Source organism: Poecile atricapillus, chromosome Z, assembly GCF_030490865.1.
Source record: "Poecile atricapillus isolate bPoeAtr1 chromosome Z, bPoeAtr1.hap1, whole genome shotgun sequence".
Lineage (NCBI taxonomy): Eukaryota > Metazoa > Chordata > Aves > Passeriformes > Paridae > Poecile > Poecile atricapillus.
The window spans coordinates 45,198,726-45,211,459 of record NC_081289.1 but is presented as its reverse complement, the minus strand read 5'-3'; the positions used below and the strand labels follow the sequence as shown (position 1 = coordinate 45,211,459).

The window sequence follows — 12,734 nt, the reverse complement described above, 5'->3', positions numbered from 1 at the left end:
CAGAACAGGTGAAATTCTAAGGTTCCCCAGCTCAGTGAAAATTCTTAACAAGTGAAGGAAAAAAGTCTTGTAATATAGCTTCTTCAACAATGAAGATACTGGCAAGAAAAGAAGGTATCACTTCTATAGCTTTCCTTGAAGATTCCTTGGAATAAAACAGCTGACTTCTCAAATGACAGTAATGAACCAACATATATGTATCTCATAAGAAGTGTAATCAAATCAAGTTTTGATATAGAACAAACAATTATCTTAACTACTGTAGACTGGAATTCGTAAGTTCACACTTCTTTATTAAAGAGTTAAATTATAAAGCTAAGTTATAAAAGTTAACACAATTATTTCTGCCATATTAAACTCCAGGAATCTCTGCTGTAGTAGCAGAATAAGTATTAAATTAAATGCAGCACAGTTACATTCCGTAATCTCCTTATCCACATACAGAATTAGAATGAAAACATCCAACCAGAGCAACTTTAACTGCATTAGTAGTGTGATAAAAGCTTTTAGAATTTTTTTTTTCTTTTTTAAGTGTTAATATATACAGTGCATAGCACAGATCTAATGAAGATTTTCCATGTTTGACCACCTGAGCAAATGCCCCAAGCCACCTAAGGATATGAAACAAACAATTCAACAGTGACTGATAATCATTTATACGCTCAAAAGAATACCAAAATTTTTGCACAGCTGCAAAAGAATGATTTTTAGGTTCCTCTAAACTCATTGAGCTTCCATGAGAAAGAGAAATGCTAAGAATTCATAAGTAAAGCAAGACAATATAAACCACAATTATACTAATATTTCTAGCCTTGTGACAAAAAGGACCTTAGCAAGGTGGTAAGATTTTTATATATATGAGAAATATAATCTTTAGATCAACTAGATGCTTAAACTACAGAGTGCTATGCCAGTGTAAAAGTAATACCAATGCTACTACAAAATAGAAGAAGTGCTTAAATTCAACAGTTATTTGTCAGACACCATCTGCTTTTTCTTTCATTCTTTTCTGATTTTGACCTGTAAGGAAACACATCAGTATCAAATGTCACTTAGTTCTTATTCAAACAGAGCAGCCCAGACACAGCGGCTGCACCAGCTGACTTGGCTGACCTAGGCCTAAAGTAAAAACAAACCCCTATAAATCACCAGATGTAAGCAATTGAATAGTGATCAATTTAATTAACTGAACAGCTTTCCAAAGTTTATTGTATTGTTTTAACCCTTCAGGATTGTTCAAGAAAGGTAACTTGCAATTTGTATTCAAGGACAGGATTTGGCCAGAGGGATACATATTAATACCTTCAGACACTTCAGATTCATTAGATTAGACACATTGATAAAACGCAAATCCCACACACGAAAACCAGGTCTTTTCTTTTTTCTAATACACCTTCCTTCCACAGTTTATTGAAACTAAATCACATTAAAAAAATCCAACTAATTTATGGCTAGTAGATCAGGAATAAGATTTTCTTTAAAATCAACTTTTTTGGTTATGGGCCCCATATGCCTTTTGCAACTTCATACTCATACTACAAATGAACACCAAGTAACCTGCTAATTTCTTTCATGAAAAGCAATGAACATGGACACACAATCATGTGTAATGATTTAATGTATTAATGTATTAACTGCAGTCATAAAAAAATGTGCCACACATTAAAAAGGGCTCAAAAAAAAAAATTTCAAGACATTGGCAAAACTTCTTCTATCCTAGATACTTGATCTGAAGCTGCATCTCGAGGGGATTTCCCTGTATTGCCCAGTGAAATTTATGGAATTCTGCCATGATTTAACACATCAGGATCTCAGCCAAAATGCATAATGACGGAGTGTAAGTCTTGTTTTAAAGACAGCGCTGTACAAGTTTGTGTAACATTTATGGATGCTTGTACAGTGCCTAGCACAACAGGACTGAGGCTTCCAGGCACTACCACAACATAAATTAATTATAATGCAGTCTTTGTATCTGAGAAGCACAAAAATAACAAGGATTAAGCTCAATTATTCACATTTTAAAGAACTACTAAATAATATGACATAATCAACTTCCTAACCACAAACTGCTCTATTTCCAATTATTTTACTTTAATCTCTGTAATGCACACATTTCCATGAACCCTGTAGAGTTAGTTCCACTAACCAGGGACAAGAGTAAGATCTACTTACAAAGACAGAAGAGTTATATTTGCCGAGACTGGTCCCAGATCTGGAATGATCTCCAGTTCATTGTTGTTCAACTTCCTATTAATATTACAAAAGAAAGAGTTAGCTTTTATGTTAATCAGAAGTACATACATTGGATTTGCTAAACTGTGTCACCTCAGAATTAAAAAAAAATTCCAGTTTCACTTAATCTAAAATATCAGAACAGCAAGTATCTTTGTTGTTCAAGCAACCATCCCTAGAGAAATAACTATACAATTAGCACACACAAACACAGGTTGGGTATTTTTTGGTTGGGGTTTATGTTTTGGTACGGTTTTTAATTAAGACAAATTAACTTACACTTCCTGAAGACTATGAAGGTGATCCAAGATACTGGTCTTGATTGAAGATAATTTGTTGTGACTTAAGTCCCTATGAGGTTACAAAAATAAACATCCTGTCAGTTTTGCCATACAATACCAGGTAAAGCAGTACAATTTCAATCCAAATTATGTTCTCACTTGTCCCCAAGTACCTAAGAAGATTTTTTTGTATTAGTAAAATTCTAATAGAAACTCATTTGCTTATACACGGTATAAATACCCAAATGCAAATACCTTGATCACTGATAGCAGCGTCAAAGAAATTCCTGGTATCTCTGAACAATATAGAACCGTTCACTAGAATGTGCATAGGACCCTGAAAAACATCTTAAGATTTTGATTCAAATACACCAACCCCTCTCCCACATCCCCTTACAACAGAAGATATGGCTATAACCACCTCTTTGTTACTTTAACAAGGAAAATTCAAAAAACAATAGTCACTGCAGTCTCATTCCTTGGGTTAATCATAATATTTCACTCTTCTCACCCATGTCTCAAAAGCAATCCACAGCTCAGAAATACAAGAGGACTGCCCATAAATTGCAGTTGTATTTTCATGCTTCCACAAAATTCAGGACACCATTACCACGTAACCAAATTTAATGGAGATCTTCAGAAATAGCAGAAGAAAACAGATGTAGAGAGGGCTAATTCCGAGTTTTAAGATGTCAGTACACTAGTGATATTAATACCTCATATAATTACACTTGAAGAAGTAGCTTGAACACTTAGCTTGTGCCATGTTGTATTGAAGATCCCCAGTATACACTGAGGCAGTTTAAAAGCAATTGTTAGCACCTTTGTAGTGTTTGCTACCATACAAGCCAGGTACTAAAAATGCAACACTTCTTGCTGACCATAAGAAATACTTTTCCTTACAGTGCCATGCATCTTTACGCTCAAATAACTGACACCATACAAGAGTCCTAAGAAATTTTTGCTGTAGCCTCAGAAGTACTGGAAACAGAAATAAGAGTGACTGTAAAGTAAAAGACAGGAAAGCTAACTGCAGAAACACAAACCTGCACATCTCCAAACCTCTGCACAAGTGGTACAGACTCACAACTCATCTTGTAACCATGACTAGCTCTGTTGAAGGCCGTCCCCTTCTCAGTCACTCATCCACCAAAATGGGCACTTTTCCTTCCCCTACTACAGATTATCACTACCTCACCAGCATCAATCCAGCCATCTGCAGGAATTTGTTCCAAGTTAAAACACTGCACTTATCTGAGCCAGCTAACAAAAACAACATTATTTTTAATGAGTTCTTAAATTCACTCTAGTCAGTGTCTGTAATGCAGACATATAAAGAAATTAATCAGCACACCCAGTAATGAGCAGCTGCAGCATCAGGTAAAGGGTACTTTAAAAAGCACCCTTTTGAAAAAAAAATTGTTCACAGTCCATGATACTCCTCCCCATGCTAATTAAGCACTAGAGTGATCCACCATACCTGTGGTCCTCATCAAGCCACACAGGTATGAAGTGTTATTTCAAGTTGAATCTATGAGGAAACTACACAATTCCTCATTTTACTGGGGAAGATGACTCAGTACAGTCATCCATGCTGAGCACACAAAACAGGCCTGACTGCCATGGATGGGTCTACTCTCCACCCTCAGTTCCAGAAGTCAAGAAGGCTGATGAACAGCATATCCCTGCTGCACATAGACCAGAACTGGCTCAAATGAAGCCAAGTTCAGGGTCCGTGCTAGGCATTCTGCTCTGTGACTAAGCCCTGGAAACCCACAGAACTCCTGTTTCAATGCACCCATGACTCCCACATCCTCAGACACAGGTGTAATGCTGCAACCCAGCCAGGCGCCTATGTTTCCTTAGCAGAACACATGGATAGTAAAACTCTGGTTTAGATTCTTCCAACCAACTCGTTCAATGTTGCCAGGACAGTTTCATTGTCACTTTTGTCCACTCCTGCAGCTGGCAGTTAAAAAAAAACCCCAGTAATAATAAAAATTAAGTATAAAAAATAATCCCAGACATGTATGTGTATTATGAAGGGTACCATAAGTACTCAGCTGTAAGGTGTGCTCTGAGGCAGCCCATGGACCAGGCCCAGCGGGCTGCTGAGCTGTGGCACCAGAGCCTGGCTCAGGGCAACAGACAAGGAAAAGAGATGGGCTGCATTTCCCAAGCCAGAGCTGCACAGGAGTGTGCACAGGGCAGAGATGCAGGTGCGAATGGCATTTTCCAGAACAAAAGAAGGGGGCTGAGGACTGGGAGAGAGCCACCTACAGAAGGGGAACGCACTCCACCACCTTCACATGGCCACAGAGGGGATGTTTTCAGAGACTCAGCTCTGGACTCAAGCACCTGATATACATCTGTGCCTTCTTTCAGGTGTTTATACCCCTACAGATTTTCCTCTTAACAATGGAAAACCAATATATTGTCAATGTTTTCAAAAGCCCACTAATTTTAGTTTCACCATTACGATTTTCAGCTCTCCTGTATATTAGGTTAACCACACTAAAGTTAGAGGACTGCATCCTACACTGCTTAAAAATCTAGTGAAAACATTCTCCTGGCCACAGACTGGAGAAAATCCCTTTGTTTAACATCTGAAGGCATAAGCTGCACAGATTTGGAATTCTCACACTGCATTCTTAAGCGTAAATACTGAAAAAGTATGCTGCTACAAAATCTAGACAGCAATCTAACTTGGTCCTTAAAGGCAGAGTAGAGACAGTTTTTCCCCTTAATTCAGTATTTGGCTTTAGTCTGTAGGGATTATAAGAACTATGCAAATAAACAGCCAAAATTCAATTAAGTTATGGCTGTTAGTGCCTAACATTACTGTTGTTCACACTTCAGACAAGACTTAGGAATCAGTAATTATTTCAACAAAGAGCTTTCAACATTAGTGCTAAAAACCTGCATTTCTTCATTTTACCTAAAAACTCTGAGAAAGGTTTATTTAAGGCATGTTTGCCTAAAGGACCTACCAGACAGTAACAGACGTGAGTAGATTTGTTCTGCTGGAGTTATAACATGCTAAAAAAAAAAAAAAAGTCTGGCAGAGTCCTTAAACTATAAAAATCCTGCAATTACAACCACTGCTGTGCATGATCACCACACTGGAGCCAGACACTTTCACTCATAGCTCAAGCTCACATCCATCTGGAGTCTATCAAGGCAACCGTGAGCGTAACTAACACTAGGTTTTAAACTACTTTTTTTTGTGTTTGTTTTTTAACACTGAAGATACATTCACGTTTTCCAAGTAGCACCTACTTTAAAAAATACATACATAGAAATTTCTTACACCTGGTTTACTTACAGCAGGTTGTCAAATACAAGATAGAAAAAAAAACCCAAAGCAAAAAACCAACAAAAAATGCCCAACCCTCCAGACAATACTGAATTGCTTGTTTCATACAGTATATATACTTGTCTACCAATAGTTGCATAAAATATGTATTATAAATATTCTATTAAACATTACTTCAGTACTACTGGCACAGGAAACTTCATGAAAACTCAAGAAAAAAAGCCTTGCAAGTTACATTTTAAGTTCAATTAGAGTGGTTGGAAGTGAACCAAGAGTTAAAATATTTGCCTTTTACTAATAATTTAAGTGAAGCTTATGCCTGTCGAAGTTTCTTAAACTTAAAAGCACTGATTTGGCACTTTTTCTTAAATATAAAAATCTATCATCCCAGTTGCAAAGCTGTAAGTTTCAACTCAACGCATTTCTTAACATACCTTAAAACAAGTAAGAAAAAAAAGTTGGAAAATTAAATTCTATTTTTCCTTCGCAGAAATGGAACTGACATTGTTCAAACATTATTACTAAGTGTTTTCCATTTCTGAATTTTCCTTGTATGTTAAAACCAAATTACAAGGGGGGAGAAAATTCCCTCTGTGATTACTTTTGCTACTAGAATTTCAGAAGTCATAGAAGATAGAACAGAACACACACTGAAAAGTCAGAAACCAGACACCTATTAAGAAATTATTTATATCAACAGTAAGCATATATACCTGATCTTCACATTTCTAATAGAAGTGATTGGACATTTAAGTAGAATTGCCTCCCCTTGAGAAAGCATGCCACAGTTTTTACCCTCTAAGAACCTGTTCTATGAAAGAAACTATTTTCTATGTTCCATTATGTTTGAATGACCATCTTTTGAAACTCACAAGTCTCAGAATTAGCTGAAACGTAACTCTGAACATCAATGTTTGTTTAATTAAAAACTGAAAGGAAGCCTAATGCGTAGAGGTAGAAGGCAAGTGCTCCTTCACACATTTTACAGATATAACTTTTAGACTCTAATTTAATTTACAACACTTAGTCACAATTATCATCTTCTTCCTTAGAGAACTCAGAAACCTGAGCCCCAAGTCAAATTTTAAAATGCAAATCCAGCAACAGTTCCTTAATCAGTCCCACTGGGGCCTATAGAGCTGCTAATTCAGCAGAAATCAGCAGAGCTGAAAAACAAAAAGCCAGGCTGTAGCTGTTTTAAGACACTGATCCAAAGTGACTCATAAATCAGCTTGCTATGTTCAAGCTTTAGTCTGGAAAATATTGAAAAACAGCTGTGAAAACCACACAGCTTTTTTTTTTCTGGCAATTCTGGTAGAGAACTAGAGGATTTATAAAATGTAAATACTAAAGATGTAATACAAACACAAGTGAAAAGCATTTTTCAGACTTTCCCTCCTGACCCACCGACAGTTCTAGCATTCCTGAGTAAACCTGGCAAAGGGTACTGCAGTGCCAGTGGGAGTTTGCACACATGGAGGATGCTGGCCAATGCTCAACAGTCTTCCTCCTCCTCCTCCTCCTCCTCTAACACCACATTCCTGCAATATCAGGATACACATTCTGGAATTAAATGGAAATCCAACTTCAAAACTATCTGTACACAAAGCCATTATAAATGTTAATCAATTTTCAGCTGACTGTTACCTCTCATGAAGGCAAGGTCATAGAAGAAGGTATTTGTGGATAAAATCACAGTGAAGTTGGCAATTACAGTCTGTTTACACTCCACCTTATGAAGCCACTTCCATACAAAGCAGTAGACTCACACCTGCCATCAAGAAGGGGACATAACTCGGACTCATTTTTTTCCCCTCATTGTCCATTCTGAGGTCACTCTCATTTTGTTTCAGCAGGGATTTTGAACAAAAAAAGGCATGAAAGAATGCAGCAAGAGCTTCAAAAACCTGCTCTCCATATGGGCAAGTACAGATGGGCAAAGGAAGGTGTAACGCCTAACATGGGCCTAGACCTTCTCAGGCAGAAGAGCTTTCACTCTCCTGCTTGGGGGTCTCGCCTGCTACACTGAGAATGTGGTAAAAAAGCTGTTGTTTTCTCAAGAGGAATAGAAGTCTGCAATTAAACTACTAGCCTTTGGCTATACCCACTATAGAGTCTCATAGAAAACATAGTAGACATATAGCAATAAAATTCATAAACAGTCTTTTACAATTTGTAATGTGCAGTTTGTTGCAACAATAATCCAGACTAGTCAAACCTTTTTTTGCATATGTAAAGCTGAACACATTAATTATCAGATTGCACAATCCCAGGTGCAAGCAACGGGGGTAGCTGGAGGTAACAGACAACCCCACACTCTCCCATGGTCTTATTAAGAGGGGAAGGAAGAAAGAGCTGGGTACTTCTAAGGCATTTGTCACAAACAAAAGAAATATTTACACAAAAGCGGCCAGACCACATGGTTTGGTGACACCTACAAAGACGTACTTCTGTGAGTTTAAAAGCAAGTGACACAGCTGTCCAATGAGTAATCACAGCAGGGTTTCTTACAACAGACCAAAGCTTATTTATACAAGCGGAACTTATTTTCTCACACTTTTAAAGGAATGTGAACTTACATAAGGGCAATTTACACTACCAAGGGAATTCTAATTAGAAAAATGTCCCTTGTGCTAACAAAGCCCTGCAATGTGTTTTATTGTCTCTCGGGAACATAAGTGGAAAAGACAAATTTGGATTACTGCTAACAAAAAATGCTTTTAAAAACAAGTCTAAAAAAACTTAAAGTTCTGTGATTTTTCCTCTTTTTATTTACCGCATCTGAATTTTAACAGCATTGATGTATGCTAAGAAACTAAACTATAAAGCTTACTTTATATAAAAAAAATCCTTAGATTTTTCAGAAAACTCAAGTGGGCATCCTGAAACAGTTCAAAAGAATAAGAGGGGTGAAATATAATAGAAAGCAAAACCATTTGCTGAATGTAAAGCAGATCCAGTAGTAGATCCGTATGTTTCAATCACGTAAGAAAAAAAAAAATAAAAAAAAAAATGAAGTCTCTTTCCCCTCACACTCTCCTATACCAGTCCTGGAAATAGTCAACTCCCAGAGCCGTGCCTGTGTTCAGTTCCATATGGTGTCAATACAGCCATCCACATTTCATGAGTAAAGCAGCATGACCTCCAGACGAGGCAATTGAACAGAATTAGCCACAACTAATTGAAAGTCTTCCTGTTTACTTTAAAGCCCTTATCTCGATCTGCTTTGAAAACGTAACAGAAAATTAATACAACTAATATAGAAGATCTTTCAGTGACAAGCGATTAAAAACAAATGTGAGAAGTTTCTCGGCCATTTTTTAAGCTTTTAGAAAGCTGGCTGAATTTGTACTTTTTCTGTAAAAGTTTGTCACTGAAAGTAACTTTTCCTCAGCTGGCACTTGAGTTCGCGCTGCCCGGCGCTCGGCCACTGCGCGGTAAGGGACCGAGCGGGCCCGCACCAGCGCCAAAACCACCCAGGGACGAAGAGCTGCGCGAAGAAAACCGATAGGAGTTTCCCCATCAGAGTTAACGTGATGATTACTGAACGTTGCCCAAGAAAGTCAACAGAACTTTTCCTCGCCCTCTCCGACAATGAGCAGCATTCCCGAGCCCGAACTGCCGGGCGCTTATCGCCATCACCGTCCGGGGCCGCAGCCTGCCCCAGGGGACGCTGTCCCGCTGCGGCCATCGGCGCCCTCTCCGCGCCCGCTGACAGCTCGGCCGCGGGCCGGCGCTGCCCTCTCCCGCACCTCGCTGCCGCCACCACACCCGAGCTTCCCTCAAAGCCCGCCCGTCCGCGGCCCCGGGGGCAGAAGATGGCGGGCAGGCGGACGGACGCGGGCCGGTCGGTACCCCCAGCCCGCCACCCCGATACTCACAGCTGCACTGCTCCCCGCGGCAGCCTCTCGGGCAGCCGGCTCAACTCCAGGCGGCTGCAGGCGACGAGGTGCCCAGCGCAGCGGCAGGGCGCGGGGCAGCGGGCGGCGGCGGGGCGGCCGCCCAGGAGCAGCGGCAGCAGGAGCAGCGCCGGGAGGACGGCGGGCGCCGTGCGGGGCCGGCGGAGCATGGCGGGCTCGGAGCCGCTGCCCGCGCTGCCGTCGCTGGCGTTTCCCCCACTGACAGAGCCGAGCGCGGCACGACCTCCTGCTTCTCAGCGCGGGTGGCGGCTGCCGCTCATGCCCCGGAGCGGCCTCTGAGGGGGGAAGGCGATGGGAGACGGGGGTGTAGAAAAAAGTAAAGACAAGAAAGCGGGAGGGGACCGCAGCGCCGCCACCGCCGCCAGCCACTCCGCAAACTTTCCGCCACCTCAGCCCGCCTCCGCGCGGCCGGGGGAGTCCCGAGCACGGCCCGCCCCGCTGCAGCCCCCTCCCCGTGCCATGTGACAGCCGCGGCCGGGCGCCGTGGGGCTGGGGTGCAGGATGGTGGCCCGGGGCGCGGGTGGGCCGCCATCGTGCCCCACTGCTGTCAGGCCTTGCCGGTGGCACCCCCGGGCCCCAGCCCCGGGCCGCAGCACATGGCCGGCCTCGCAGCACGGCGGGCGCTGCTGTGGAGTTTTTGCTGCCGTCCTCGGCCTCTGCATAGGCGGCCGGGAGCGAGCAGTGGGACCTATGTACCCTGTGCGTCACCCACCTCGCCCGGGCCGAGGTGAGAAGGCACGGGCGCCATGGCCGTGCTCGCGTGGGGTTTCCCTTGGCCATCACACCAGGTAGCGTGTGTTGTGGTAATCCAGAAGCTGCTCCAGAGGCCCCAACGGCGTCCCAAGCCTGGGGTCACTGGCATGTAAAAGGTGAGGTGAGGTTAACTCCTGCCTTCCGGGTCCTACATGGCTAGTCCAGACACCGTAATTAAGCCCATTATGTTCCCCACAGGATTCCGGCTCCAAAGGTTCAGGGAAGTGGGCAGGACGTACAGATTCCACATCTCTGAGGTAATTGATGTAATTTAAGAAAATACCTATTGTTCAAGTTCCATATGTAAGCCTGCACTCTGCAACGGATTCAATTACTGAAGGCTTTGCGCCTCCATACTCTGCAGCAGCAGTCATCAAATTACTCACAAACACTGCTTTCCCTCCCACCTTTATATGTGCACCTGAAAGACGGCAGACATCTTAAGACACAGTGAACCTTATCAATAAGCATCAATAAGTTTGACAGCTCCAGAATCAAGGTTTGTAAGGCTGAAACCTTATCCCTTTTTTTATTGTTTCCATGTATATCTCATGATACGGGGATTTTTGTTAAAGAAACAAAACTACATTTTAGCTAGGGGTCATGAGTTTGCATGACTGGCAAGTCCTAAGTAAGTACAAACATTCATGTGCCATTGTCAACATGACTGTTTCAGATGCATAGGGTGTGCAGAGCTGTGCAGTGTTTTGTCAGCTTGTGCCCCACTGACCACTGGTGTTTCTTAAGGAAATTACCATGGGGAAACAGGCAAATGCTGCAGGAACACGCTTGTTTCTACATATAAAAGCAAGCAAGCAAGTAAAGGAACAAAATACAGGATAGAAATTACTTACTATGTCTTTGCAAGTTATTATTATTTAAAGTGAATGAAAACTGTCCTGGTACCACTGGCATGTTAGTATTGCACTTTCTTTCCAGTCTTCCTTTGGAAAACATTAAGGTGACATTAGATCAACAAAAGTTGTGAAACACTGAGCTGTTCTAAACAGACAGCAGGAAAGTGCCAAATTTGGATTTTTGAAGCTATCCATCATTAGTCTGTACCTGTTTCCATGGAGGTCAGTGGGAAAGCTTCTTTTCTCAAGTTCCAGCATTTGTGATAGCTGTCCAGTTGTTTCACACTGGAACAAGTGAAACTGGAACAAGATACAGAGACACTTGAACATGTTGTGTGTATACATAGGTTATATATGTATATATATAAGTAAGGTATATATAAGTGTAAGGTTTATACTTGCTAATTTTGCAAAGTAATGAAAAATTCAAGAGAAGGATCTTTATGTTGCTTCGGGTAATTATTGAATGATCTACAAAAATTAAAATAGATTTAAAGTAACTAAGCTTTTTATTATAGTTCCCGGAGTGCACAGCAAAGGGCCTCACTTTTCTGGGAAAAGTGAGCTTTTCTTATCTTGAGTGTTGGTAAGGGTGGTGATTCACTAGTAGGTGGCAAGAGAGTCATTAAGCTGTCATTTTTAACATTCAAGGGAAAGAAAAATTAGAAATAAAGCATTTTGAACTTAATTTATCATAGCAGTCAATAATATATGCAGTGCACATGTGAACTATGGAACAAGAGAGAATCTGAGAAACAAAAGCAGAAAAAAAAAAGAGATGAAAAGGGCAGGAACTTCTGGTTTTGTAATTTTGAAAACCACTCATGCAGTCAGGGAATACTGTGTCCTTAGAAAAACCTAATGCATATTTATTGCTGGTAATATATGAAGCTGTTTTAAGTTAAGCAAGGTAAATTAATTCAGAAAATTAGTTCATTTGTCTTTGCAGCTTCTTTTCTCAAAATAATCAATATCATGAATCCTACAATGCTTCTATATCCTTATATGTGCACTTCAGAGTCCTTGATAGAAAATCTTTTTTCCCACAGGGAGATTTGGTCTCTTCAGAAGTCTTAATGGCTGATTCTGCACCTCATATGAACATAGCAAGCTCTGGCAGCCCTCAGTTCCAGGAGTCTCTTCACCATTGGTTTTAGGTTGGGCGTGCACTGTAACTGTACATAAGCAAATACAAGTCTCACCTTCACAAGTCTGGCTGGACTATATATATTAAAGCTTTAAAGTAAGCTTGTATCAAAATAAGAGGTCTCCCATTCATTTACCCTGTTATCTCCACATGTATCAAGGAACTTCTGGTGACCATTCCTTGGCATCAGCATTAGTGCAGCTGCAGATTCACCAGGATTAGGGGACT

General features: G+C 41.1%; 1 protein-coding gene across 1 annotated transcript in view; it reads right to left on the bottom strand.

Moving 5' to 3' along the window:
- LOC131572879 (leucine-rich repeats and immunoglobulin-like domains protein 3) overlaps positions 1 to 10,063 on the bottom strand; it is a 37,936-nt gene extending 27,873 nt beyond the window's left edge. Inside the window, exons 1-3 of the mRNA XM_058826300.1 lie at positions 9,711 to 10,063; positions 2,512 to 2,583; positions 2,173 to 2,247 (exon numbers count right to left, since the gene is read on the bottom strand). Coding sequence (XP_058682283.1) covers positions 2,173 to 2,247; positions 2,512 to 2,583; positions 9,711 to 9,898 — 335 coding nt within the window. The 5' untranslated portion in view covers positions 9,899 to 10,063. The remainder of the gene's footprint in view (positions 1 to 2,172; positions 2,248 to 2,511; positions 2,584 to 9,710) is intronic.
- Between the last annotated feature and the right edge of the window lie 2,671 nt (positions 10,064 to 12,734).